General features: G+C 52.4%; 2 protein-coding genes across 2 annotated transcripts in view; one reads left to right on the top strand and one right to left on the bottom strand.

Annotated features, from left to right (window-relative positions):
* The window catches only part of TRAP1 (TNF receptor associated protein 1), a 70,684-nt gene that overhangs the window by 39,092 nt on the left and 4,913 nt on the right, over window positions 1-26,679 (top strand). The window contains exons 4-15 of the mRNA XM_007983989.3: window positions 62-202; window positions 6,716-6,787; window positions 10,361-10,521; window positions 12,013-12,122; window positions 12,772-12,845; window positions 13,629-13,784; window positions 15,343-15,463; window positions 16,405-16,474; window positions 23,271-23,418; window positions 24,883-25,068; window positions 25,770-25,908; window positions 26,369-26,454. Of these exons, the coding sequence (XP_007982180.2) occupies window positions 62-202; window positions 6,716-6,787; window positions 10,361-10,521; window positions 12,013-12,122; window positions 12,772-12,845; window positions 13,629-13,784; window positions 15,343-15,463; window positions 16,405-16,474; window positions 23,271-23,418; window positions 24,883-25,068; window positions 25,770-25,908; window positions 26,369-26,454 (1,464 nt within the window). The remainder of the gene's footprint in view (window positions 1-61; window positions 203-6,715; window positions 6,788-10,360; window positions 10,522-12,012; window positions 12,123-12,771; window positions 12,846-13,628; window positions 13,785-15,342; window positions 15,464-16,404; window positions 16,475-23,270; window positions 23,419-24,882; window positions 25,069-25,769; window positions 25,909-26,368; window positions 26,455-26,679) is intronic.
* DNASE1 (deoxyribonuclease 1) overlaps window positions 19,525-26,679 on the bottom strand; it is a 42,729-nt gene continuing 35,574 nt past the window's right edge. Inside the window, exon 9 of the mRNA XM_073015120.1 lies at window positions 19,525-19,606. Coding sequence (XP_072871221.1) covers window positions 19,591-19,606 — 16 coding nt within the window. The 3' untranslated portion in view covers window positions 19,525-19,590. The remainder of the gene's footprint in view (window positions 19,607-26,679) is intronic.

Genomic DNA, 26,679 nt, shown 5'->3' with positions numbered 1-26,679 from the left:
AGATAGATCCTGCAGGACGAGTGTCCTTCATTGTCTGTGCCTCCCGTTTCTATTCCTGTAGGTGTTTATACGGGAGCTGATCTCCAATGCCAGCGATGCCTTGGAAAAACTGCGTCACAAACTGGTGTCTGACGGCCAAGCACTGCCAGAAATGGAGATTCACTTGCAGACTGATGCCGAGAAAGGAACCATCACCATCCAGGTACCTCCCTCAGTGTCCAGGCATGTGGTGGGCCCGGCCATGCAGCAGGGACAGCATCTGCCTTCTAGTGATGTCTCTGGGGTCCCAGGGATGTACTAGCCGTCCGTACCACCAGGATAACTCTGGCTATAATTTATTGTTACAGTAGCACTCATTCATTATAGAAAATTTTGGAAAAGCAGGTATAAGCAGAAAAGAAGAAAATTCGAAATCACCCCATCCAGCGACAACTACTGGTAACGTTTTAGCATATGGCCACACAGGGTTCTGGTGTATGCAGTTAAACATATCTTATTTTTAATGTACTCTTTTCATATTTTTAACTCTGTTTTCCCTTCAAAATGCAGATGAAGCAGTGCTGTGGCTGCTGCTCTAGCCTCGTGGAAATTTTAAGGCTGAAAAGTTAGGCCAGAGAGGGTCAGGTGGGGGCCCTGAGAGACATTGCATCCCAAGACAGCTGCCTTAGGACCTGTCGTCCCAGGGTCACGGCATCATGGCGGGGGTGTCTATCTCTGTGGAGAGGTGGACAGACAGGCCTCATTGGGTTCTGAGTATTCCCTTTTAGGGTGCTGGCTTGCTCTGAAGGCCTTGTCAGATGAATGAATGCAGGCACGTGTGAGTGAATGGACTTGTGAAGGGATGGCTGTTTTAATTGAAAGAGGGGCTTTTGTGAGGTGTCAGCTTTATGTACTCCCTCTTGGGTTTAGAGAATCCAGACTGAGCCCTGTGGTATGTGCCAGCTGTTTGTCATTGCCCTTGGTCATAAGGATTGGGTGGGGAGTGATTTCTTCTCTCCCTGCCTTCGTCGAGCTGGCCTGTCTGTGGAATGGGCCCTGTGGGCAGGGCTGGGGCACAGGGCTGGGATGTGCTGCTGGGGCGCCCTGCACTTCCCTCCTGTTTTCAGCACAGAGGTTCCTTGCAGGTGATTGAAAATGGATGTGCTGGGGCAAGGGGTCATGGGGATGTGATTCGTGGTCTTCAGCAGAGGGCCCTGTCCTATGTGCCAGTACTTCCTGGTACCAAGACTATTTATGTTACAAGAATGATTTTTGGTTTTGTCTTTTGTCTTCTTTTTTCTTAAAGAACAGTTCTAGATTTACAGAAAATTTGAGCAGATAATTCAGAGTTCCATTATATCCTTTGGCACCCAGTTTTTCTATTCTCAACACCTGATGTGAGCATGGTCCATTTATTTATTTATTTATTTATTTATTTATTTATTTATTTATTTTTGGAGACAGTGTTGCTGTGTCGCCCAGGCTGGAGTGCAGTGGTGTGATCTCAGCTCACTGCAACGTCTGCCTCCTGGGTTCAAGCAACTCTCGTGCCTCAGCCTCCTGAGTAGCTGGGATTACAGACGTGTGCCACGATGCCCAACTAATTTTTGTATTTTTAGTAGAGATGGGGTTTCACCATGTTGGCCAGGCTGGGTGAACTCCTGCCCTCAAGTGATCTGCCCGCCTTGGCCTCCCAAGTGTTAGATTACAGGAATGAGCCACCATACCTGGCCCATTTATTACAATCAATTAAGTAATATCGATATGTTATTCTTACCTAAAGTTTTAGAAAAGGAAGGGTTCTTGTAGAGTCTCAGAGATATTACGCCATTCTGTCTCTTCTACTGATAGCTACATTGCTTTTTGTTATTTTTAGGGGATTTTTTAGGGAATAAAATATGAAGCCTTAATTTATCACTGTCTAGCTTGAATTAATATTTAACACTTCAATGTAAGAATCTTACAACAGTATCTTTCCAGTGGCAGAATCATCTTTTTCTTTTAATGTCAAATATTTTATGTATATACCTGTTGTAAACCCTCACAAATTCCTTTTTATTTTTAGTTTTTTGAGACAGAGTCTCACTTTATTGCCCAGACTGGAGTGCAGTGGTATGATCTCACCTCATTGCAGCCTCAGCCTCCCGGGTTCAAGTTATTTTTCCACCTTAGCCTCCCAAGTAGCCGGGTTTACAGGCACATGCCACCATACCTGGCTAAATTTTGCATTTTTGGTAGAAATGGGGTTTCACCATGCTGGTCATGCTGGTCTCGAACTCCTGACCTCAAGTGGTCCGCGTATCTTGGCCTCTCAAAGTGCTGGGATTACAGGCATGAGCCACTGCCCCCGGTCTCACCATTTCCTTTTAAAATCACATCGTGTCGGTTGCCTGGCAACAGATGATTTCTGTCTACATCTGAAAAATGTGTATTTTTTTTTTTTTTTGTAAATATTTTAGAACAGATTTAAATTTTCAAAAAAATTTTAAAGATTGTACAGCATTGCCATCTACTCCAACACCAGCCTCCCTTATGATTGAAATCTTATGGCCAGGCACGGCGGCTCACGCCTGTAATCCCAGTGCTTTGAGAGGCCAGGGCGGGCGGATCACCTGAGGTCGGGAGTTCAAGACCAGCCTGGCCAACATGGTGAAACCCTGTCTCTACTAAAAATACAAAAATTAGCTGGGTGCGGTGGTGTGCACCTGTAATCCCAGCTGCTCAGGAGGCTGAGGCAGGACAATCGCTTGAACCTGGGAGGTGGAGGTTTTGGTGAGCTGAGATAGTGCCATTGCACTCTAGCCTGGGCAACAAGAGTGAACCTCGTCTCTCCAAAAAAAAAAAAAAAAATCTTATGTTAGTATATTAGATTGGTTACAGTTAACCAGTATGGATATATTATTATTAATGCATATCTGTTCAGATTTCCTTAGTTTTTACCTCATGTCCTTTTTCTCTCCCAGCATCCCACATGATGTTTAGTTGTCCTGTCCCCTTAGGCGCCTCTTGGCTGTGACAGTTTCTCAGACTTTCCTTGTTTTTGATGTCCTGGAGGATTTTTTTTGTTTGGTTTTTTTGGAGGGGGGATGGGGTTTTGCTCTTGTTGCCCAGGCAAGAGTGCAATGGCGTGATCTCAGCTCACTGCAACCTCCGCCTCCCGGGTTCAAGCGATTCTCTTGCCTTCAGCCTCTCGAGTAGCTGCACCACCATGCCTGGCTAATTTTGTATTTTTGGTAGAGACGGGGTTTCTCCATGTTGGTCAGACTGGTCTTAAACTCCCGGCCTTGGGTGATCTGCCTGTCTTGGCCTCCCAAAGTGCTGGGATTATAGGCATGAGCCACCGTGCCCAGCCTGACCTGGAAGGTTTTTGGTTTGTTTAGAGTCAGGATCTTCCTCTGTCTCCAGGTTGGGGTGCAGTGGTGCTATCAGGGTTTGCTGCAGCCTTGACCTCCTGGGCTCAAGTGATCTACCACCTCAGCCTCCTGTAGCTAGGGCCACAGGCACATGCCACCATGCCCAGCTAACTTTAAAAAAAATATTTTTTTAGCCGGGTGTGGTGGCCCATGCCTCTAATCCTAGCACTTTGGGAGGCTGTGGCGGGTAGATTGCCTGAGCTTACGAGTTCGAGACCAGCCTGGGCAACATGATCTCTGCTAAAAATACAGAAGAAATTAGCTGAGCATGGCAGCATGTGCCTGTAGTCCCACCTACTTGGGAGGCTGACACAGGAGAATTGCTTGAACTTGGGAGGCAGAAGTTGTAGTGAGCGGAGATCATACCACTGAACTCCAGCACTCCAGCCTGCATGACAGAACAAGAAAATTTTTTTTTTGTAGGGACAGGGTCTTGCTTTGTGGGCCAGGCTGGTCTCAAATACCTGGGCTCAAGTGATTTTCCCACCTTGACCTTCCACAGTGCTAGGATAATAGATGTGACCTGTTGTGTCACATCTGTTTTCTTCTAGCAGTTTTATAGCTTTAACTCTTACATTTAGATCTTTGATCCATTTCAAGTTAATTTGTGTGTATGGTGTGAGGTAGGGGTTGAGGTTTATGTTTTGTTTATGAGTGTACAGTTGTTGCAGTACTGTCTGTTAATAGATCTATCATCCCCCATTGAATTACTGTGGAATCTTTGTCAAAAATCAAGTAATACACGCTCTGTGCAGTGCTGTTCCTGTGCTCTGTTTGGTTCTTTGATCTATGTGTTGATCCTTAAATGCCCACATCACACGGCCTTTTTTTTTTTTTTTTTGAGACGGAGTCTTGCTCTGTCGCCCAGGCTGGAGTGCAGTGGCTGGATCTTAGCTCACTGCAAGCTCTGACTCCCGGGTTTATGCCATTCTCCTGCCTCAGCCTCCCGAGTAGCTGGGACTACAGGCACCCGCCACCTCGCCCGGCTAGTTTTTTGTATTTTTTAGTAGAGATGGGGTTTCACCGTATTAGCCAGGATGGTCTCGTTCTCCTGACCTCGTGATCCGCCCGTCTCGGCCTCCCAAAGTGCTGGGATTACAGGCTTGAGCCACCGCGCCCGGCCCACACTGTCTTAATTATTGTAGCTTTATAGGAAGTCTTAAAAGTAAGTATTTTAAGTTCTCCAACTTTGTTCTTCAAAATATTTTGAAAATATTCTAGGTTCTTTGTATTTCCATATACATTTTGGAATCAGCTTGTCATTTTCTACAAAACCGGTAAGGATTTAGATTGGGATTGCAGTGCAGATCAGTTTGGGAAAAAATAAAAATAAATTGAAATAGGAGCTATTAGTTGCATTTTCTCCTTTACCTTGGTCTAACATTAACCTTTCCCTTAAGGACTCTATTTAAGTTTCCGATGTATTAAAGTAAACGCTTAAATGAAGATTATATTTAATAACTGATGTCAACTAGTTATTAATTTTAAGTAGTTTTTTATTCATAATTATTACATGATCTACAATAAATGAATCAGGCTGCATTTTGGACTCTTCATACCAGCACCTCAGAAATAATTGCCCAGAAGCCTCTTGGTGCCGTGTTTCTTGTTGGCTGCTGGGGCCCATGGAACATGCACACATGTGTGCACTGGAGTAACCGGTGGTGATGTGGTTTTGGCACCCATTCTGCCTGTGCTGCCTACAATGGGAAGGCTGACAGCTGGCCAGTCTCCCCAGCCTGCTGCTTGCTGTGGATTATTTGCTGAGTAGCACTGACCACCCCCGCTGTGCCAGTGGAGACAGCACTGCTGCCCGGTGCTAGTGGGCTCCCATGGCCCCTGGGAGCTGTCCTGGAGAGGAAGCCTTTAGAAAGGAACTTCCTAGAAGGAAGTTTAGAAAACTGCTTCTGAGGGCCTTTGTCCCAATTCATAGATGTGGAGGCTTGGAGCGAGCTCTTTTATTTAAGGTGGTCTGCACATCGTAGCAGAGCAAGCTGGGGCTGTGGCTGTGTTATGGGCATGTTGAGCAAGGAACTCCAGATGGGATTCTGACCGGGCTTTGAGGAAGGAGGAGGCCATGGTCAGTAAGGCCTTGTGTGTTCACCGGAGCATTGGTCTGTGTTGTGATTCAGGCTGCTATAGCAGAATACCTTAGACTGGGCAATTTAGAAACAACAGAACCGTATTGCTCACAGTTCTAGAGGCTGGGAGGTCCAAGAGCAAGGGGCCAGCAGACTGGGTGTCTGGCGAGGGCCCTTTGTCTGAGGCAGTGCCTCTTGCATCTTCACACAGAAGGTGGAAGGGACAGACAAGGTCCCTCAACCCTGTTTTCTAAGGGCCCTACTTCCATTCGTGAGAGTGGAGCCCTCATGACTTGATCACCTCCCCAAGGCCCCAATCCCAGGGCCATCCCTTGGGAGTTAGGTCTTAACATATGGATTTGGGTGACATCAGCGCTCAGACCAGAGCAGCTGCAACAGGATAAGCCAGATCGAGGCTCCCACGCGAGGGCTGCGCCTTCCCGCAGGAGAGGCATCCGTGCCCGCTCTTCCCATGGTGGTAGAGTGGCTGCGGGGGCTGCGCGCAGAGCTGCGCAGTCTCTTCAATCAGATCATTTTGCTGGATTGAGAGAGCCTCCAGAGGAGGGGACTGCTGTTCCCCAGAACCACAGCCAGGGAGAAGGCGGGGGGCCACATGTTCATGACGGGAGAGCTGTGCTTTCCTCCTAATTGCTGGCATCATATTTTCTTTTCAGGATGGTTTTTAACAAACAAAGCAACTTTCTGCTGTCCCTTCCTGTTTTCTCTGGTGAGGCCGGGCTGCTAGGACTAGAATTAGTCTTTTCTGTTTTGCTTTTCTTTTCTTTTTTTGTTTTTTTGAGACAGAGTCTCGTTCTGTCACCCAGGCTGGAGTGCAGTGGCACAATCTCAGTTCACTGCAGTCTCTGCCTCCTGGGTTCACTGGGTTCAAGTGATTCTCCTGCCTCAGCCTCTGAGCAGCTGGGACCACAGGCGCTCGCCTTCATGCCTGACTAATTGTTTTTTTTTTTTTTAGTAGAGATGGGGTTTTACCATGTTGGCTAGGCTGATCTTAAACTCCTGTCCTCAAGTGATCCGCTTGCCTTGGCCTCCCAAATGCTGGGATTACAGGCATGAGCCACTGTGTTTGGCCCCTAGAATTAGTCTTTTCTGATGAGCATCTGGTGCTACCTGGCTGGGCCCTGTCTGGCCAATGTCATTGACACCATTTGAGCCCCTGGGGCTGCTGGTGCACCTGCTCCCCAGGTGCTGGGGGCTTGGCGCTTAGCGTGTCTCTCTCCTCAGGATACTGGTATTGGGATGACACAGGAAGAGCTGGTGTCCAACCTGGGGACTATTGCCAGATCGGGGTCAAAGGTAAGCGTGGGCCCCCCACACGGCCTCCCCCTTCCCCTCAGGGTGCAAGGATCCCTCCAGTAGGGGTGGCCCTGGGTGCCAGATAAAGTAACAACATTGTTAGTTGCATGCCACGCAGCGGGCATTGTGGGAACACCTCATGACATGACAGCCATCCCTCAGTATCTGGGGGTTGGGGTTGGTTCCAGGATCCCCCTTGCATACCACAGTCTGCAGATGCTCCAGTCCTGGATTAAAGTGGTGCCGTATTTTGTAGACATGTCTTTCTGTATGCTTTAAATGATCTCTAGATTACTTATAATACCTGATACAACGTAAATGCTATATATAGATATAACATAGTTATGTTTTTTATACTACTTTTTATCATTGTGTTGTTTTTTATTTTTTTCTGAGTATTTTCGATCCTTGGCTGGTTGAATCTGAAAATGTGGAACCCTGGAGATGAGGACCAACTGTATTGGCTCACTGCAACCTCTGCCTCCCAGTTCAAGCAATTCTCCTGCCTTGGCCTCCCAAGTAGCTGGGATTACAGGGGCGTGCCACCATGCCTGCCCAATTTTTTTTTTTTTTTTTTTTTTTTTTTTTTTTTTTTTTTTGAGACGGAGTCTTGCTCTGTAGCCCGGGCTGGAGTGCAGTGGCTGGATCTCAGCTCATTGCAAGCTCCGCCTCCCGGGTTTACGCCATTCTACTGCCTCAGCCTCCCGAGTAGCTGGGACTACAGGCGCCCGCCACCTCGCCCGGCTAGTTTTTTGTATTTTTAGTAGAGACGGGGTTTCACCGTGTTAGCCAGGATGGTCTCGATCTCCTGACCTCGTGATCCGCCCGTCTCGGCCTCCCAAAGTGCTGGGATTACAGGCTTGAGCCACCGCGCCCGGCCAACCTGCCCAATTTTTTGTATCTTCAGTAGAGACAGGGTTTCACCATGTTGGCCAGGCTGGTCTTGAACTCCTGATCTCGTGATCCACCCATCTTGGCCTCCCAAAGTGCTGGGGTTACAGGCGTGAGCCACCGTGCCTGACCTAGTGTTCTCATTTTATACATGAGGAGATTGAAGTAAGTGCTTTGCCCATAGCTGGAAAAGGGTGAGAGCTGGAGCTTCCCAGGCTGTTGGTCTGAGTCCAAATGTGTTGTTCTGCCTCACGACACTTTTCTGCAAAGTCGATTCCCTGAGCCTCGTGGGCTTGATGCAGAGAGAGTCAGAGGGATCAGTCTCCTCTCACACAGCGCCATGCATGAGAACAGGTTTGGGATGCGATGCCTGTGGGTCTGATGGTTCTGGTCAGAACCGCTCTGTGGGTCTGGGCGTGGTGAAATGCGCCTGAAGTCACACCTACTCAGGAGGCTGAGGCTGGAGGATCGCCTGGGCCCAGGAGTTCAGGGTTGCAGTGAGCTATGATTGCACCACTGTGATCCAGCCTGGGCGACAGAGCAAGATCCTGACTCTGAAAAAGGAAGAGAGAAAGGGGGAAAGGAAGGAAAGGGAAACTGCTTTGTAGGGACAAGTCAGTCCTTAGGTCTAGGGTGTCATTTGGCTGCTGGTGTGACTTTGCAGTCTGCAAAGGGAAGACAGGTGTGGGTGGTCAGGGTTTCCTCAACAGTGTCTGTGCCAAACTAGGACAAAGGTGGGTGGCCTTGGGTCACCCCGGTGCCCTCCTTACTGGCTGAGTGCTTTTCTGCCTAGTTGTTGTTAGCCTGAGTGCCACCCATGTGGCACTTGGTACCCACTACTTGAAAATAGAGCAATTGTTGATCCAAAGTAATTCACAGAAATTTGTACATTTATTTATTTATTCATTTATTCGTTGATCCGTTTATTCATTCATAGCCAGGGTCTCACTCTGTTGCCTAGTCCGGAGTTCAGTGGTGCAATCACAGCTCACTGCAACCTTGAACTCCTGGGCTCAAGCAGTCCTCCCACCTCAGCCTCCTGAGTAGCTGGGTCTACAGGCATGTGCCACTATACCCAGCTAATTTTGTATTTTTTTATAGAGACAGAGGTCTTGCTTTGTTGACCAGGCTGGTCTCAGACTCCTGGCCTCAAGCAATCCTCCTGCCTCAGCCTCCCAGAATGCTACGATTACAGGCTTGAGCCGCTGCATTCAGCCAGAAATTTCTACTTTAAAAAAACTACCTGCCCAGGTGCTTTGGCTCATGCCTGTAATCCTAGAACTTTGGGAGGCCGAGTTGGGTGGATCATGAGGTCAGGAGTTCAAGACCAGTCTGGCTAACGTGGTGAAACCTGTTTCTACTAAAAATACAAAAAATTAGACGGGCATGGCGGGAGCTGTCATCTCAGCTACTCAAGAAGCTGAGGCAGGAGAACCACTTGATCTGGGAGGCAGAGGTTGTGGTGAGCCGAGATCGCGCCATTGCTCTCCAGCCTGGGCAACAAGAGCGAAACTCCATCTCAAAAAAAAAAAAAAAAAAAAAAAAAAAAAAAAAACTGGGCCGAGCATGGCGGCCCACGCCTGTAATCCCAGCACTTTGGGAGGCCGAGCAGGAGGATCACCTGAGGTCAGGAGTTTGAGACCAGCCTGACCAACAGGGTGAAATTGCATCTCTACTAAAAATACAAAATTTAGCTGGGCGTGGTGGTGGGCACCTGTAATCCCGGCTACTTGGGAGGCTGAGGCAGCAGAATCACTTGAACCTGGGAGGCAGAGGTTGCGGTGAGCCGAGATCGCACCACTGCACTCCAGCCTGGGTAACAGAGCGAGACTCCATCTCAAAAACAAAAACGAAACTCCCCCCCCGCAAAAAAAAATAAATAAATAAAAACTACCATAACTGACTTTACCCGCCACGTTACGTTTTTTGTTGTATTTCTCTCGAGGTTGGTCTGCTGTCCTGTGTGGCGGCCACCAGCTGCATGTGGCAGTTTAAATGTAAATGCATTAAAATTAAATAAAAGGGGGCATCGAGCTCCTCAGCTGTACAGGCCACATTCCAGGTACTCGACAGGCTGTCCAAGTGCACCTGGCAGATGCAGAACGTTCCTATCATCAGAGAAAGTTCCATCAGACAGCATGGGCCAGGGCAGTGGGCGTGTGCATTTTACTCGATTTTTGGCCTTAGGATCTTTGGCAATGTTATAGTAGAAAACTTAAGTGCTGTGCGGTGCTTACAGACGCATGTGCATGATTTCCACTCTTTTCCCACAAAGTGTAGTCTCCAGGAGACTTGAATCTGGAAGCCAGTTTGGAGGCTCTCCTCACTCCTGGCCTTCCTGTGGAAGGAGATTATTTAAGGGAAGGAGCTTATTCAGGCTGCTCTTTCTCCACTCCAGGTGTGACCCACAGGCCTCCACCTGTCTGGGACAGGCAGGACTACAGGCTTTGGGAATCAAATGGAATACACACTTGTCCCACTGCTGCCAGCTGGTTGTCGTAGGGCCAGTGTGTCACCTCTCTGTGACTTAGCTCTTCATGTGTAGAATGGGGTGGAAAAGTACTCGGTGTGGCTGTTTTAAGGATGAAGAGGTCTTAGCGGTACTGGCAGAACAGCCGCAGTGTCATGAGTGTCTCCTCTCTGGAGGGGAGTCTGCCTCCCTAACTGGCCTCTGCCCCACAGGCCTTCCTGGACACGCTGCAGAACCAGGCTGAGGCCAGTGGCAAGATCATCGGCCAGTTTGGAGTGGGTTTCTACTCAGCTTTCATGGTGGCCGACAGAGTGGAGGTCTATTCCCGCTCGGCAGACCCAGGGAGCCCGGGTTACCGGTGGCTTTCAGATGGGTGAGTGACGAATGTCGCCTGACAGGCAGCTCAAAGCTGAGCTGGAGCCCTTAGCATGGAGTTTGGAAAGGGTTGGACTCAGAAAACGCACACAGGCATTTTCTGGGCTTTTTTTTTTTTTTTTTTTTTTGAGACGGAGTCTTGCTCTGTGGCCCAGGCTGGAGTGCAGTGGCACAATCTCTGCTCACTGCAAGCTCCGCCTCCTGGGTTCCTGCCTCAGCCTCCTGAGTAGCTGGGATTACAGGCACACGCCACGACGCCTGGCTAATTTTGTATTATTAGTAGAGATGGGGTTTCTCCGTGTTGGTCAGGCTGGTCTTGAACCCCCGACCTCAGGTGATCCGCCTGCCTCGGCCTCCCAAAGTGCTGGGATTGCAGGCGTGAGCCACCGTACCTGGCCAGAAAATGCACAGAGGCATTTTCTGGGCTTTTTATGTAAAATCTGACTCTCCCACTTTGGGGAGTCAGTGACTTTTGTGGCTCCGAGTGGCCCATGGCGCCTCTCTGGTTCCCTGTGATTGGTCAGCACCACTGCACTCGGGAAGGCAGGCCCAGCCCACACTGAGCTCCTTCCTCAGTGGCTGGGCTGCAGGACTGGCCTCTTGCCTGGTGGCCCCTCTGCAGCCTCCTGTGACCGACCTTCTGCAGGAGCTCATTCTGCTTCCTCCCAGCCCTGGCATTTCCTGGCTTTGCCTCCCCAGCCCACCTCTGCCTCTGTAGGGTGAGGAGCCTGCTGGGGGCTTTTTTTTTTTTTCCCTTTTGGGACGGAGTTTTACTCTAGTTGCCCAAGCTGGTATGCAATGGCAGAATCTTGGCTCACTGCAACCTCCACCTCCCGGGTTCAAGCATTTCTGCCTCAGCCACCACACCCTGCTCCGGGGGCTTTTTAGCGGGTAAGCCGCTTCCAGCCAGCCGAGATGCCCTCCCTCCATGATGCCATTTCTGTTCCACAGTGTGTGCTGTGTGCTCAGCTGGACTCCCCACTCTCCCAAAACTCACTTTCCTGTTTAATTCCATGAGAGCAGGGCTCACAGTAAACTTGGGTCAAGGCATCAACACGACTCTGCCAGGGGATTCCCCGCTCCTGTGCTTCTGAGATGATTTTCTGTTCTTTTTAGGGGGTGCCTGGCCCCCTGGCCTTTGTTTCGGCCCCTGGGCATCCGGCAGCTGATTTGGAGCTGGGCCAGGCTCCCACAGTGCTCCAGGGTTTTCGGGGTAAGCCCAGGAGCTTCTTCCAAGCCCAGGGTAGGTGGAGGACCCCCGGCCCACCACCGAAGGGAACCAGAACTCTGCTGCCCGCCACAGGGTCATCGTTCCTGATGGGCATTTGATGGCCTGAGTGGTGCCCTGGGGTCAGAAATGGGGCATTTGAGGTGTGTCGTGTGTTGGTTTGGGCTCTGCCTGTGAAACTCTAGGGAACCGCTGGAGTCCCATGCAGGGTGTGTCCCAGTGTCGTGTCCACCTGGCTTTTCCTTTCCTTGCCTGCTTTAGCTCTGGAGTGTTTGAAATCGCTGAAGCTTCAGGAGTTAGAACCGGGACAAAAATCATCATCCACCTGAAATCCGACTGCATGGAGTTTGCTAGCGAGGCCCGGGTGCGAGGTGAGCGGGAGCCTGGGCCCAGGCTCACTCTGGGATCCATGTGTGGCCTGGAGGCCACCAGGTCAGCAGGCATTTTCCTGGGTTCTGCCTGCATGAAGGGTGTACAGGAAGAGCCACGAAGGACCGAGGTGCTGTAGGATTGGGAGGGGCTGCCCCCCAGGGTTGCATAGCACTGAGCTCCTGCCGGTTCTGTGTGCTGGGACTGGGAGGAAGCCGGCCTGGCTGAGGCAGGCCTCATTCTCCTTCCTCTGCATAGCGCCTGGCCTTTAGCGCACCTGGGGGTTTGGTGCAGTCCTGTCCCAGGATGTGGGTGTGGCCTTCCCTGTCTGTGTCCTGCTGGATGCTCAGGGAGGCCCTGAGTACCCTCCAGGAGTCAGCCCAGAGAGCCATGTTCCAGCCACGAGCTGGCATTGCAGTCTTGCAGCCGCCGGGGCCTCCACAGATCTGGTTCTCACTTGGGCTCTGCTGCTGCCCCTGTGAGACTGCTGGGAGGACAGGTGTCCCCATGTGCCCCATTTCTGAACCTGTGAAGTGGGCACAGCACGGAGGACCCTTCCCAGCAGGCTGGCGCTCACCCTAGAGCTGCTGCAAAGCTTGCGTTTTCACCGGCATTGTAGATGCAGTGTGGTTTTTCTTTTGTCCTTTCCAGATGTGGTAGCTAAGTACAGCAACTTCGTCAGCTTCCCCTTGTACCTGAACGGAAGGCGGAAGAACACCTTGCAGGTGGGCCCCGAGCTCCTCCACGGGCTGCTCAGCCATGGAGACGAAGCTGTACATTTCAGGGCAGCGGGGAAGAGATGAGCCCGGGGGCTGTGGCCAGAGTCACAGGGCGAGCTGCTCTGTGGAGCTGAGACCTGGGTGTGGGGATGAGGCAGGGCCCAGCTCCACCACAGCCCACCCCTGTGTGCTGGTCAGCCAGGGTCAGGAGTCAGCGTTCACTGAGGGGTGCCGCCCGTCCCAACTGGGTCACCACGCTAGTGTGCAGCCACCCCACATCAATTCCAGAACATCCCATCACCCCAAAAAGCCCTTTCCCCACCACCCTTCCCCCCGCCCCTGCAGCCACGGTCTCCTTTCTGTCCGTTGGGCTGCCTGTTCCAGACATTTCTTCTGGATGGAGTCATGCGGTCTGCTGTCCTCAGTGACTGACTCCCCTCCTCGCGGTTCAGCTGTGGTGCAGCGTGGGTCATCCTCGCTCTCACGGCCCTCACCGTATTTGTCAGCTCACCCTGCTGGGCAGCGTCGTCCTCCCCCACAGGCCCCCTCAGAGCCCGGCTGGTCCATCTGACATGTTGTCCTGAGGTGCCCCAGAGCCTTGTGTGTCTCCCCTGCACTTCCCAGCACAGCCCACTGGTGGGGCTGGAGAGGGGTCTACACCTGAGACCACCGCCTGTCTGTCCCAGGGGCCTGTCTAGGGACAGGCGCTGCGGTGGCTCAGGCCTGCGCGGTGGTGGGGAAGACGTGCGTGGTAAACACGACGTCCTCGCCGCCGATCTCTGTTTCCAGGCCATCTGGATGATGGACCCCAAGGACATCAGCGAGTGGCAACATGAGGAGTTCTACCGCTACATCGCACAGGCTTACGACAAGCCCCGCTACACCCTGCACTATAAGACGGACGCGCCGCTCAACATCCGCAGCCTCTTCTACGTGCCAGATACGGTGAGCTGCTGCGGCAGGCCCATGGCCCTCAGGGGGACTCTGTTTTGTCCCCCCGTGACGTCAGCTCTGCAGATGTCACATGATTAACGTGGCCGCGTGAGGGCATAAAAAACAGGTAGTGCTGGGTGCAGTGGCTCACGCCTGTCATCCCGGCACTTTGGGAGGCTGAGGAGGGTGGATCACCGGAGCCCAGGAGTTGCAGATCAGCCTGGCCAACATAGTGAGACCTCATCGCTGAAAAAAAAGAAAGAACAGATGCCTCTGGGTGGGTGACCACAGATGTTTCCTCTCTCAGGGGTCACACATGGCGAGGGAAGGATTGATGGGCATCTCAGTGCAGGCTGGGGTGGGGGCTTGTGGACTGGGGCCTGCCTGGGGAGGGCCCTCAGAGCCTGCATCACCTGCTGTGGATCAGTGGATGCTGTCCTGCCAGGCGCTCTGGGAAGGCCTGTGGTCTACCGCTCTGTGGGCCTCTCTGTGTGCTTCTCAACACCCTCCAACTCCCCTGCTTTCCTTTACCACACTGAAGTGCCCACAAATCCTGCCGTAAGGAGACCTATTGGGGGCTGAGAGCCAGCCTGTCCCGCCCCAGGCTTTCCTGTCCTTGTCTGCCTGGAACTCTCGTAATGTCCCGCACAGTTGGCATCCGTCTTGGAAAGAGCCACCCAGGTGTGGCCTCCAGGGGCTTGTTAGAGTCTCAGGCCCCACCCAGGGCTCCTGCGTGGGAGCCCACATTTTAACAAGCTCTCCCCGCACGTTAACAAGGTCCCCCTGCATTTTAACCAGATCCCTTGGATGTTAACCAGACTCCCTGGATTTTAAGCAGGTCCCCCCACATTTTAACCAGGTCCCTTCACATTTGAACTAGATAGCCGCGCATTTTAACCGGATCCCCTGTGATGAGGTGTGGGTCCCGGTTCCGGAAGTGCCAGTGTGGAGCAGGTGCTGGCAGACGGGTTCCGTGAGGGCCAGACAGGAACTGAGCCAGACAGGAGCTGGCCCCGGCTTTTCGGACCTGGTCTCTGTCGTAGCCACTAACCCTGCCGGGTGAGGAAGCAGCATCGCCCATGCTGCCCCCCGAGCACACAGGGCTGGGTCCCATGAGCTGTGTAGACACTGAAATTTGAATTTCATCTTCATGTCTCATGAGATCCTCCTTTCCGAAATCTGTCCTCAACTGTTTGAAAGTGTGAAAACGACTCTTAGGCTGCACAGAGGTAGGCCGTGAGCTGGATTTGGTTGGAGGGGTTTTTGCTCACCCCTGACCTGTAGCAAGGTTTGGCTGTGTTCAGGGTATTCAGGGGTTCGTGCAAGGTTCACTTTCTTGTGTCCTTCTTAGGGGGTGGACTGGGGCGGGCAGCAGCTGCCAGAGAAGGCCTTCGGCCCCTGCAGAGCCACGGTGTGGGGCCCCTGCACTGGACTTCAACTCAGAGCAGATGCCAGGGGAGTGTGAGGGGGGCAGTGGGCGCTGATGCATTGCGTCTGCCCCCTGCCTCCCAGCCAGGACCTACCTGGGGAAGGTCAGTGCCACATGATGGCGTGTTCTCCTCACCCCCAGAAACCGTCCATGTTTGACGTGAGCCGGGAGCTGGGCTCCAGCGTTGCACTGTACAGCCGCAAAGTCCTCATCCAGACCAAGGCCACGGACATTCTGCCCAAGTGGCTGCGCTTCATCCGAGGTACGCTGCCCAGAGTCCGTGAGCGGTGCCCCTGTGGCCTGGTGTCGCCCGCTGCATCTGTGAGGGACCTGGCTGATTCTGTTCTCAGCAGCCATCCGCAGCGAGAGCACCACCGTGGGCCTGCACCACCATGGGCCTGCACCACCGTGGGCCTGCGAGTCAGCCACGTTTACATACCCCGGGAGCTGCCCCGCCTCCCTGTGTGAATGGCTGATCTTGGGGGAGCACTGGGGTGTTCACATTGAGGTCTTTCCATGTGTAGGGATATTGTGTGAGTTTCAGGTTTATATGTGACTTGTGTTACATTTGAGTGAGATTATAGTTTAAGAAAGACTTCAGTATTTAAGCCTTGGTACACAGAGGTGCAAACCATCCCTGATGGAGTTTTTTTTTTTTTTTGAGATGAGTCTTGCTCTGTCACCCAGGCTGGAGTGCGGTGGCAGAGTCATGGCTCACTGCAACCGCTGCCTTCCGGGTTCAAATGATTCTCCTGCCTTAGCCTCCTGAGTAGCTGGGATTACAGGCATGCGCCACCACGCCCGGCTCATTTTTGTATTTTTAGTAGAGTTGGAGTTTCACCATAATTGCCAGGCTGGTCTTGAATTCCTGACCTCATGATATGCCTGCCTCAGTCTCCCAAAGTGCTGGGATTACAGGCATCAGACACCGTGCCCAGCCAGAGTTATGATTTTTAACATAAAGCCCAGGCTGTGGTTGTCCAAGTGTATCCCGAGGCTGGCCCGCCCACCCGCAGCCCAGGTCACTGTTCTGGGAGGTGGCAGGACGTAGAGGAAGCTCCACCAGTGCCGCCTCTCTGCTTCCCTCTTAGCACACAGGCTGGGTTGAAGGCCAGGCCTGAAGACAAAGGACAGGTTAATGGGGAATGTCGGGTGGTGTGGAGGGCCGCAGCCCCCAGAGAAGCTGACCGCCGTGTCTCCCAGGTGTGGTGGACAGTGAGGACATTCCCCTGAACCTCAGCCGGGAGCTGCTGCAGGAGAGCATGCTCATCAGGTGAGCCTCGGGCCGGGGGGAGAGGACCGTGCTGGGGACAAGGCCCCTACCCGCTCCTTTGCCCCCCAGAGGGCCCTAGCCATGGCCCATGGAGCTGAGAGCAGAGGTGGATGGGGAAGCCTGGCCTGCACATGGGGGCCCTCAGTAGCCTTCCAGGTGCTGGCCTGGCTTCTGAGGCCTGTGGTCCAGAAGAACGTGGGGACAGCTGGTCATGGCTGAGGCTGGAGTCTGGATAGGGGGAGGGGCCGCAGAGCCAGACCTGCCCACCTGTGCCCCAGGGTTGTGACGGCAACCCTGCAGCAGGCCAGCCCTGTGTGGAGGGGACTCCAGTGCACTAGCTCCGGGTTCTCCTTCAGTAGCTATGACTTCCCCATCCTGGCCCCAGGCTCACCAAATAGTCTTTGTTCAAAACCTCGCTTACTGGCTTTTTTTCCCCTAATGCAAGTAATATTTCCTTACTAGAGCACATTCAAGCCACCTGTGCTCTCCCCCAGAGATGACCGCTGTTGACGGTTTAGGGTTGGGTAGATTGGCAGCCACATAGGGCAGGTTTCAGAGGGAGCCTGTGGGGTGAGGATTCAGCTGGAATTAGGAGCCCTGGAGGTCTCTCAAGAGCCCACCATGTGCAGCATGCCATGGAGCGGGCCTTGTTAGAGCCCGCCACGCACCTGCAGTGCGTTCTTCCACCGATTTTTCTCCAGTGTTGAAATGGAAGCGGCTTCTCGGGTAAAGGATGAGGCTGGGTAGTTGGTGTGTGTTTGGGCTGCACTGTGGGGATGGCGAGAGGCCCATACCGAGAGGCACTGGTCCTCAGAGATTCTGTCCTGTGCCATGGGCAGGAGCAGGTCTGGGGAGATGGTGGACAGTGTGGCTTCCTGCCTGGTGGGTCCATGCCCAAGCCCTGCACAGGTCACATGGCCTGCCGGTGATGTCCTCCCACCTCACTTCAGAGGCAGAAAGAGCCACGGAGATTTTTTTCTGTTTTCTTTTTTTTTTTTTTTTTGAGGCGGAGTCTCCCCCTGTTGCCCAGGCTGGAGTGCAGTGGCCAGATCTCAGCTCACTGCAAGCTCCGCCTCCCGGGTTCACGCCATTCTCCTGCCTCAGCCTCCCGAGTAGCTGGGACTACAGGCGCCCGCCACCTCGCCCGGCTAGTTTTTTGTATTTTTTTAGTAGAGACGGGGTTTCACCGTGTTAGCCAGGATGGTCTCGATCTCCTGACCTCGTGATCCACCCGTCTCGGCCTCCCAAAGTGCTGGGATTACAGGCTTGAGCCACCGCGCCCGGCCTTTTTTCTGTTTTCAACCAAGCAAGCCGCAGTAATGCTTTTATTGGTTGACTGATAGGGTCTTGCTATGTTGCCCAGACTGGAATGCAGTGGTGTGATCACAGCTCATTGTAGCCTCAACCTCTCGGGCTCAAGCAATCCTCCCACCTCAGCCTCCCAAGTAGCTGGGACTACAGGTGTGAGCTACCATGCCTGGCTAATTTTTTTGTATTTTTTGTTGAGTTGGGAGCTTACTGTATTGCCCAGGCTGGTCTTGAACTCCTGGGCTCAAGCAATCCTTTGGCCTCAGCCTCCCAAAGTGCTGGGATTCCAGGCATGAGCCACTGTACCTGGCCACTTAGATTTTTTGTTTTTGTTTTTCACACAGCTGAATGCATATCGCTTATACTGTTTCCTTTTTTTCTACCTAGTTTATTTGCAGCACTTCCCATGTCGTTTTTTGGAAGCACTTTTAGTTGCTACATCATGGGATATCACAGGGACATACCGTAGTTTACCGATGCCATCCCCTGGCGCTGCACAGCTGGGCCGTCTCAGCGTTTCTGCTGTGTGACACTGTAGTGCACATGTTTATCTTTGTTCTGAAATCTTTTTTTTTTTGTTTTTTTGAGACGAAGTTTTGCTCTGTCACCCAGGCTGGAGTGTGGTGGCGCGATCTCGGCTCACTGCAAGCTCTGCCTCCCGGGTTCACACCATTCTCCTGCCTCAGCCTCTCAAGTAGCTGGGACTACAGGCGCCCGCCACCACGCCCGGCTAATTTTTTGTATTTTTAATAGAGATGGGATTTCACCGTGTTAGCCAGGATGGTCTTGATCTCCTGACCTTGTGATCTGCCTGCCTTGGCCTCCCAAAGTGCTGGGATTACAAGTGTGAGCCACTGTGCCCGGCCTGTTCTGAAATCTTTACCTGCAGCTATATTTCCTTAGGATAGAATACTAGGGGTGGGGTTACTTGGACAGAGGATTTGACTATATAAAAGGTATTTCCCTTCCTCACTACAGATACGTTATATAATCAATGAAAAGGGGACCTCAGTCCTTGTTTCCCCACACAGCCATGCTGGCTTCTGACAGCAGGACCCCACCTTGCTGCTGACATGACCGCAGGGCAGCAGATGTGCTGACCTCGGCAGGATGCGTCCCCGCCCCACAGCAGTAACTGTTCTGTGATGGTTCGAGTCGTGCACTTTGGTGTATTGACCCTGAGTGCTTGGAGTGCGCCTGTGGGTTACTGGTGGTCTGCCCTATGTTTCAGTTCACTTCAGTGAAGAGAGGGCTTGGGGCTGACTCCCGGAACATTATTGTTGGTACTGGAGTTGTCCCCACCCTTTGTCCACCTCCATCATCCTGCCCAGGAGTGGCCACAGGAGGGGAGGTTCCAGGCACAATGTCCCTGGGCTGGATAAAGCAAAGGACACCCACTGAACTGGGGACACATCTGGCCTCATCTGGGAAGCTCACGGATGAAGTGGAGGCAGGGGCCAGGCCCTGTGGAGAGGGAGCTCCTGGCGTCCCTGCAGGCTGAGGCGTCTGCATTCCTCTCCCCTTTCTGATTGTGTTTCCTGAGTGTTTCTTCTTCACTGAGAACTCTGCTGAGCCTGCATAAACACCTGTTTCATCCTGTGAGGGGAGCCGTGAGTCCTCACTCATAGTTGTGGAAACTGAGTCACAGAGGGGTGGTCTTCCTCAGTAAGGGAGCTGCATTCCTGGCTGTGGCAGGCGTGCTGACCCCCTGGTGGTGCCCGAAGTTGCAGAGCAGGGGTCCTCATCCCAGCTTGTGGTTGTCAAAGGTTGCGTTGTCAGTCTGAGAAGTCATCTCGGTCAGAAAAGAGTCAGCCGAAATTAGAGCTTTTAAAAGAATCACAGACTTAAAAGTTGGAAGCATGGTAGCAAGCACATGTTTTTCCTCGAACCCTGTGAGAGGAAGTTGCTTTCCCAATGCCTTTGGGGTGCATTTCCAACAAACAAGGATGTCTTCCCCTTTGTAATGAACAGATGTGACAGGGGTGGTATTTTGAAGCTATGTAAATGTCACATTCTTCATGAAACTCTCAATATATTCATTTATTTACTTAAAATATTTGTGTGTTGGCCGGGCAAGGTGGCTTACGCCTGTAATCCCAACACTTCGGGAGGCCGAGACGAGTGGATCACCTGAGGTCAGGAGTTCGAGACCAGTCTGGCCAACATGGTGAAACCCCGTCTCTACTTAAAAAATAGAAAAATTTGGCTGGGCACAGTGGCTCACACCTGTAATCCCAGCACTTTGGGAGGCCAAGGCGGGTGGGTCACAAGGTCAGGAGTTACCAGCCTGTCAAGATGGTGAAACCCATCTCTACTAAAAAAACAAAAAAATTAGCCAGGCATGGTGGTAGGCACTTCTAATCCCAGCCACTCGGGAGGCTGAGGCAGAGAATTGCTTGAACCCGGGAGGTGAAGGTTGCAGTGAGCCGAGATCGCGCCACTGCACTCCAACCTGGGCGACAGAGTGAGACTCTTCTCAAAAAAAAGAATTAGCTGGGCGTGGTGGTGGGCACCTGTAATCCCAGCCACTTGGGAGCCTGAGGCAGGAGAATTGCTTGAATCCGGGAGGTAGAGGTTGCAGTGAGCCGAGATCGCGCCACTGCACTCCAGCCTGGGGGAAAAGAGCGAGACTCCGTCTGATTAAAAAAAAAATTGTGTTATGTTTATACTATTTATAATTTATTTATATGGGCTGATTTCATGTTTTATTCAAGAGTTTATAATCTGTTGCTATCATTACTAAAATTTTTTTTTAAACTTTTATTTATTTATTTTTGAGATAAGAGTCTTACTCTGTTGCTCAGACTGGAGTGCAGTGCAGTGGCAAGATACCAGCTCACCGCAACCTCTGCCTCCCAGATTCAAGCGATTCTCCTGCCTCAGCCTTTCAAGTAGCTGGGACTACAGTCACCCACCACCATGCCCCGCTAATTTTTTGTACTTTTTTTTTTTTTTTTTTTTTTTTGAGACGGAGTCTTGCTCTGTCGCCCAGGCTGGAGTGCAGTGACCGGATCTCGGCTCGCTGCAAGCTCCGCCTCCTGGGTTCACGCCATTCTCCTGCCTCAGCCTCCCGAGTAGCTGGGACTACAGGCGCCCGCCACCTCGCCCGGCTAGTTTTTTGTATTTTTTAGTAGAGACGGGGTTTCACCGTGTTAGCCAGGATGGTCTCGATCTCCTGACCTCGTGATCCGCCCGTCTCGGCCTCCCAAAGTGCTGGGATTACAGGCTTGAGCCACCGTGCCCGGCCAATTTTTTGTACTTTTAATAGAGATGGGGTCTTACCATGTTGACCAGGCTGGTGTCAAACTTCTGATCTCTGGTGATCCACCTGCCTCAGCCATCCAAAGTGCTGTGATTACAGGTGGGAGCCACCATGCCTGGCTTATTACTTTTTATAGAGACAGATTTTCACCATGCTGACCAGGCTGATCTTGAACTCCTGACCTCAAGTGATCCAGCTGCCCTGGCCTCCCAAAGTGCTGGGATTACAGGTGGGAGCCACCGCATCTGGCCTATTATTTTTGACATTCAGATGGTCCCTGATGTGGCCAGTGCGAGCCTCTTCATGGTCTCCCATCCTTTTGGACAGGCCCTGGGCAGATCCTGCTTTGAGGACTTCCTCTGGTACCAGATGTTCCAGGCTCACCTTGTATTGCATGAAGCCTTTTAGCCCTAGGACTACTACTTCTCTGAGGATCCCTGTCTCCTTTAATGGAGAATGGTATTTAGAAGCCAAGATCTGGGCACTGTGTGTGTTCATCACTATTAAGGTGTCAGTGCTCCCAGGCCCTCTAGATAGAGCTTAGGAAGAGGAGAGACAGAGAGTGGTGTGTATGTGTGTGTGTGTACATACCTATACCTATACCTTGATTTATTTTTCTCTCATGTTCCCACTGATACCTCCAATATGAATCCAGTACCACTGGGATGCTCTGGTCTTTCCTTCTCCTGTGTTTGAAAGTCCCTTTGGACAGTGAGAAATCTGTCTCTCATTCTTTTTGTTTATTTGTTTTGTTTTTGAGACTGATTCTTGCTCTGTTGCCAAGGCTAGAGTGCAGTGGTGTGATCTCAGCTCATTGCAACCTCCACCTCCCAGGTTCAAGCGATTCTCCTGTCTCAGCCTACCTGAGTAGCTGGGATTATAGGCGCCCGCCACCATGCCCAGCTAATTTTTGTATTTTCAGTAGAGACAGGGTGGTACCATGTTGGCCAGGCTGGTCTTGGAACTCCTGACCTCAGGTGATCCACCCACGTTAGCCTCCCATAGTGCTGGGATTACGGGCATGAGCCACCTCGCCCAGTTGATTATTCTTAACACAGTTACCCATTTGACCAATCCCCCTCCATGTAACCAATCTACCATTGCCACTGCCCTCTTCTGCGGGTGTCCCTGTCACCCACTTGGGCTCTGACTCTCCACAGTGGGCTGGTCATGCCTCCAGCCTGGACACCCTTCTCTGGGGTTCTTGGGCTCTGACACCCATACCAGGCACTTCTCAACCATGGCCCTGCATAGACACTTTCCCTGGGCTCTGCACCGCATCCTGGGCTACTGTCCTGTCCCATTCTGCCCTGTGACTGAAGCACTGAGTCACTGGGGATGGAGTGCAGGAGGAAAGGCTGTGAATGAACTTGATACAGTGTTGTTCCCTTGCTCTGGATTGTTGAAATACATTGTAATTTACCTGCTTAAAGGAAAGGCGAAATATTAAGAAGGAAATAAAAATATCCGTAATCCCAGTGATAAAGTTGTTCCTAATTTTAGGCCATTATGTAATGCTGCAGTAAATATCCTGATCCCTCAAATCCCAATTTTGAAAAATGAGAGTGTACATATATTCAGTATAAACCCCAAATTACAGTGCACATATATAGTATATACAATGCTGCTCCTAATTATGGAAAATTGTTACGTACATGTAGAATGTACAGTCTTTGCCTGTATCTATAGACATACTGTAATTTACCCATATTGGGATTTTTCTGGTTTTTCTTTCAACAGTTAACTTTCTCATGTCACTGAGGATTATTAAAAGATGCTTTTTGTTTAATGGCCATTTAGCATTACATAATTTTAGCCTATATTCTTGAACATGAAGTTGTTCATAATTATATTTTCTGTGCCACAGTGAAAATCCTGGTACCTAAATCTTGGTGTGCTCACGTGTTTCCTAAGGTGCAGTTCCTACAATTGGAACAACTGGCTCAAAGGTTGGAAGCGTTTTCTGGGTGTGGGTATCTGTCTCTGGGGGCATCGGTTCTCCTCGTGCCTCCAGGGGGTGTGTGCGCTCCACCCTGCTGCCTCCTGTCCAGCCACTGCCCAGGGTTTCTGTCTTTCTGCTCAGTCTTTTTCAGTTGGGTCAATAACGGTACCTTGTTGTTTTCACTATTTTGATTCTTAGTGGCGCTGAACATTTTTTCGTACCCTCTGGCCATTTGTATTTCATAGAGGCTGCTTGTATGTATTAAATGCATTTCTTTTCTGTAGGAAACTCCGGGACGTTTTACAGCAGAGGCTGATCAAATTCTTCATTGACCAGAGTAAAAAAGATGCTGAGAAATATGCAAAGTTTTTTGAAGATTACGGCCTGTTCATGCGGGAGGGCATTGTGACCACCACCGAGCAGGAGGTCAAGGTAGGAGCTGTGTTCCATGCCTTTCTCTGGGCCGCCTTGTCCCTGGGGTTGCTGAGGAAGCTGGTGGAGGCATCCCCTGACGTGGCGGTGGTGCAGCTGGGCCCCCTGGCTGCTGCTGCTGCCAGGGTCAGGAAATGGAAAGTCGGGCCTCTGGGCCTCTGGCACCTTCCAGCCGCGTCCTGACCCTCCCGCCAGTGCTGTGCTCAATTCTGAAGGGCTCAGCCTCACCGCTGTCTGAAGTTGCAGCCCAGGGAGTGGCAGGAAGGGGGTGTGTGCAGACTGTCTCCCCGCAGAGGATGTTGGGGGCTGGGGAGCCACAGACAGGCGGGACAAGCCAAGGACTGTGATCCCGTAGGTGGGGAAGGGGGTGGTCTCAGTGTCTGTTGAGGGACTATTTATCATGTACTGGATATCAGTCTTCAAATACTATGCTACTGGGGCCAGTCATTCAGTTACTCAGTGGATGGCTGAAAAATAAAACATTTTTTCCATAAACATTTTTTGTCCATTTTTTATTGAGATACAATTTACATAGTATCAGATTCACAGACTTCAGCTTTTAACACGTACACTTCAGTGGCATTTAGTGCATTCACAGTGTGGTGCAGCTGCCTCCACTGTAATCCCAGAACATTTCATCCTAGGAGCCCATCCTGTGCTGATGTCCCTTCTCTCCCGCAGCGGGAGGAGGGTGACCACGCGTGTGGGGTCCCCAGGAGGCCGTGTCCTGGTTGTCTGCAGACTCCGGCAGCTTCTGACCCAGGCCTCTTCATTCTTGTTTATCTTCATTTGGGTTAATAGCACATGGGGGGAGCCAGAGGCATTTCTAGGTCTTTGTAGGTGTGCGTGTGTGACATGTCTTAGTGCAGAGCCACCATGTGTGCAGGGGTGGCCTGGGCCCTGCTGGGTGGGTGCCCAGCTCCTTGCTTTTCCCTCTTTCCGTCTGTTTTCCCCGCTGTGTCCTTCCAGCTGCAGCTCCCATGAGCTCCAGAGGTCACAGTTGTGTTCAGGTGATGGGGAGGAGGGCAAACCCCTCCTCTAAGGGCCCTACTCCAAATCCCACAGAAACCCACTGGCCAGCTGTGAGCAGGACTGAGAACCGTGGACTTCACCCATGTCCGTGTGCTCCCCAGAGACTGCCTCCGTCGCTGCGGGGAAAGGGAAGATGCTAGGTCCAGGCTCTGCTGTTGCGGGGCGGGGGCCCCTCCCAGGGCATGGTGCGCGGAGCTCCCTGGAGAGCCCCTGCAAGAGGTGCTTCCGAATTCCCCAGAGCTCCCGAAAGGGGCCTGATGGGCAGAGCAAGGCCTGGTCTCAGACAACCCCCAAGTCCACTACTGTCCTTCGGGTCAGGGCCAGCCTGGCGTGCCAGGAGGCCATGGGCATCAGAGGGTTTGCGCCCAGCTGGTTGAGGGACATTGAGCCCATGGGCCTGGAGCAAATGGTGACCTGCCCCATCCCTTCCAGGAGGACATAGCAAAGCTGCTGCGCTACGAGTCCTCAGCACTGCCCGCCGGGCAGTTAACCAGCCTCTCAGAATACGCCAGTCGCATGCGGGCCGGCACCCGCAACATCTACTACCTGTGCGCCCCCAACCGGCACCTGGCAGAGCACTCGCCCTACTATGAGGCCATGAAGAAGAAAGACACAGAGGTGGGTGAGCGGTGGGTGGGGCAGGCTCCTGGGGCTGCAGCCGGGGGGGGGTCTTGACCTTCTCAGCTCTCTGCTGGGTGAACCTGCCCAAGATGCAGGGTAGGGCTGCACGGTGAGTCAGGGTCACGGACACAGAGGCTGGACTGACTGTGACGGTTGTATGTGTCACTTGGAGGTCACATGTGCGTTTTTTTGATTTTGAGACAGAGTCTTTGCTCTGTCGCCCAGACTAGAATGCAGTGGCGTGATCTCGGCTCACTGCAGCCTCCACCTCCTGGGTTCAAGCCATTCTCCTGCCTCAGCCTCCCGAGTAGCTGGGATTACAGGCGCCCACCACCACGCCCAGCAAATTTTGGTATTTTTAGTAGAGACAGGGTTTCACCATGTTGGTCTCGAACTCCTGATCTTGTGATCTGCCCGCTTTGGCCTCCCAAAGTGCTGGGATTATAGGCATGAGCCACTGCACTCAGCCACATGTGGATTTCTTTATGTGTGGAGTGCTTCTGCCTTGAAGGCAGATGAGAGCCTTCCTCAGACCCAGGTGTGGCAGTAACTGTCACACAGGCCTGGGATCCCCACCTGCCCCAGTGTTCCCCAGTGTGGCCCGCTTGGCTCCCCCAGCCCTCCTGCCGCCCACATCCTTTCTTCTGTGGTGGGTGGAGGCCCCCAGGCCTGACCGAGCTGCTCTTGACCACCTGCAGGTTCTCTTCTGCTATGAGCAGTTCGATGAGCTCACCCTGCTGCACCTTCGTGAGTTTGACAAGAAGCAGCTGATCTCCGTGGAGACGGACATCGTCGTGGATCACTACAAGGAGGAGAAGTTTGAAGACGGGTCCCCAGGTCTGCATCTCCTGCTTTCTAGGCATGGGGCCAGTGCCTACTCCCTACACGCCTCTGCTGTCCTGCAGTGAGGGCGTCCCTTGGGTTTTCCTCAGTTGACCTGGGCTCAGCCACCCCCGAGAAGAGCCTTGTGGGAGCACCCTGGTGAGTGGGGGGGAGGTGCCTTCTGGTTTAGATACCAAGGATCTGTCCAGTGCTCCTACCATGGTGGCTTCTGGAGCTGGCCCAGCTTCTTGAGAGGCTGTGTGTTGTCTTTTTAAAGCCCTAACCAAGTTGTATGGGCCTCAGGCAACCTGAAGCATCCTTTGAGGTTTTACTTTTAGATGAAAAGCATCTTGCTAGCTTCTATCTCCATCCTGGCGGGAGAGGAGGTGGGAGCTAGCAGGATGCTGCATGGCCCCCATGGAAGCCGGGGAGTGGGGGTGCAGGCCTGAGCTCACTCTTGCCTGCTCTTCCGCAGCTGCCGAGCGCCTGTCAGAGGAGGAGACGGAGGAGCTCATGGCCTGGATGAGAAACGTGCTGGGGTCGCGTGTCACCAACGTGAAGGTGAGGCTTTCCCGGGGATGGATGACCACTTAGCCACTGTGGCCCTCAGTGTGCCTAACAGGCCGGCCAGCTGGTGACTCCTAGAACCTGGCCCGGTGGGTGTCCTTCCAGCAGCAGCAGAAGCCCATGGTGTCAGCTGGAGACCCTGTGGGTCGCTGGTGGGCACATGTGTCGCCCGGGAGTGCCGCTGAGGCAGGAGGGCAGTGTCTTCCTCCCGTCCCTGCT

The sequence above is a fragment of the Chlorocebus sabaeus genome, chromosome 5, assembly GCF_047675955.1.
Source record: "Chlorocebus sabaeus isolate Y175 chromosome 5, mChlSab1.0.hap1, whole genome shotgun sequence".
NCBI classification, from domain to species: domain Eukaryota; kingdom Metazoa; phylum Chordata; class Mammalia; order Primates; family Cercopithecidae; genus Chlorocebus; species Chlorocebus sabaeus.
The sequence above is the reverse complement of the archived record's forward strand: the minus strand, read 5'-3'. Positions and strand labels throughout refer to the sequence as shown.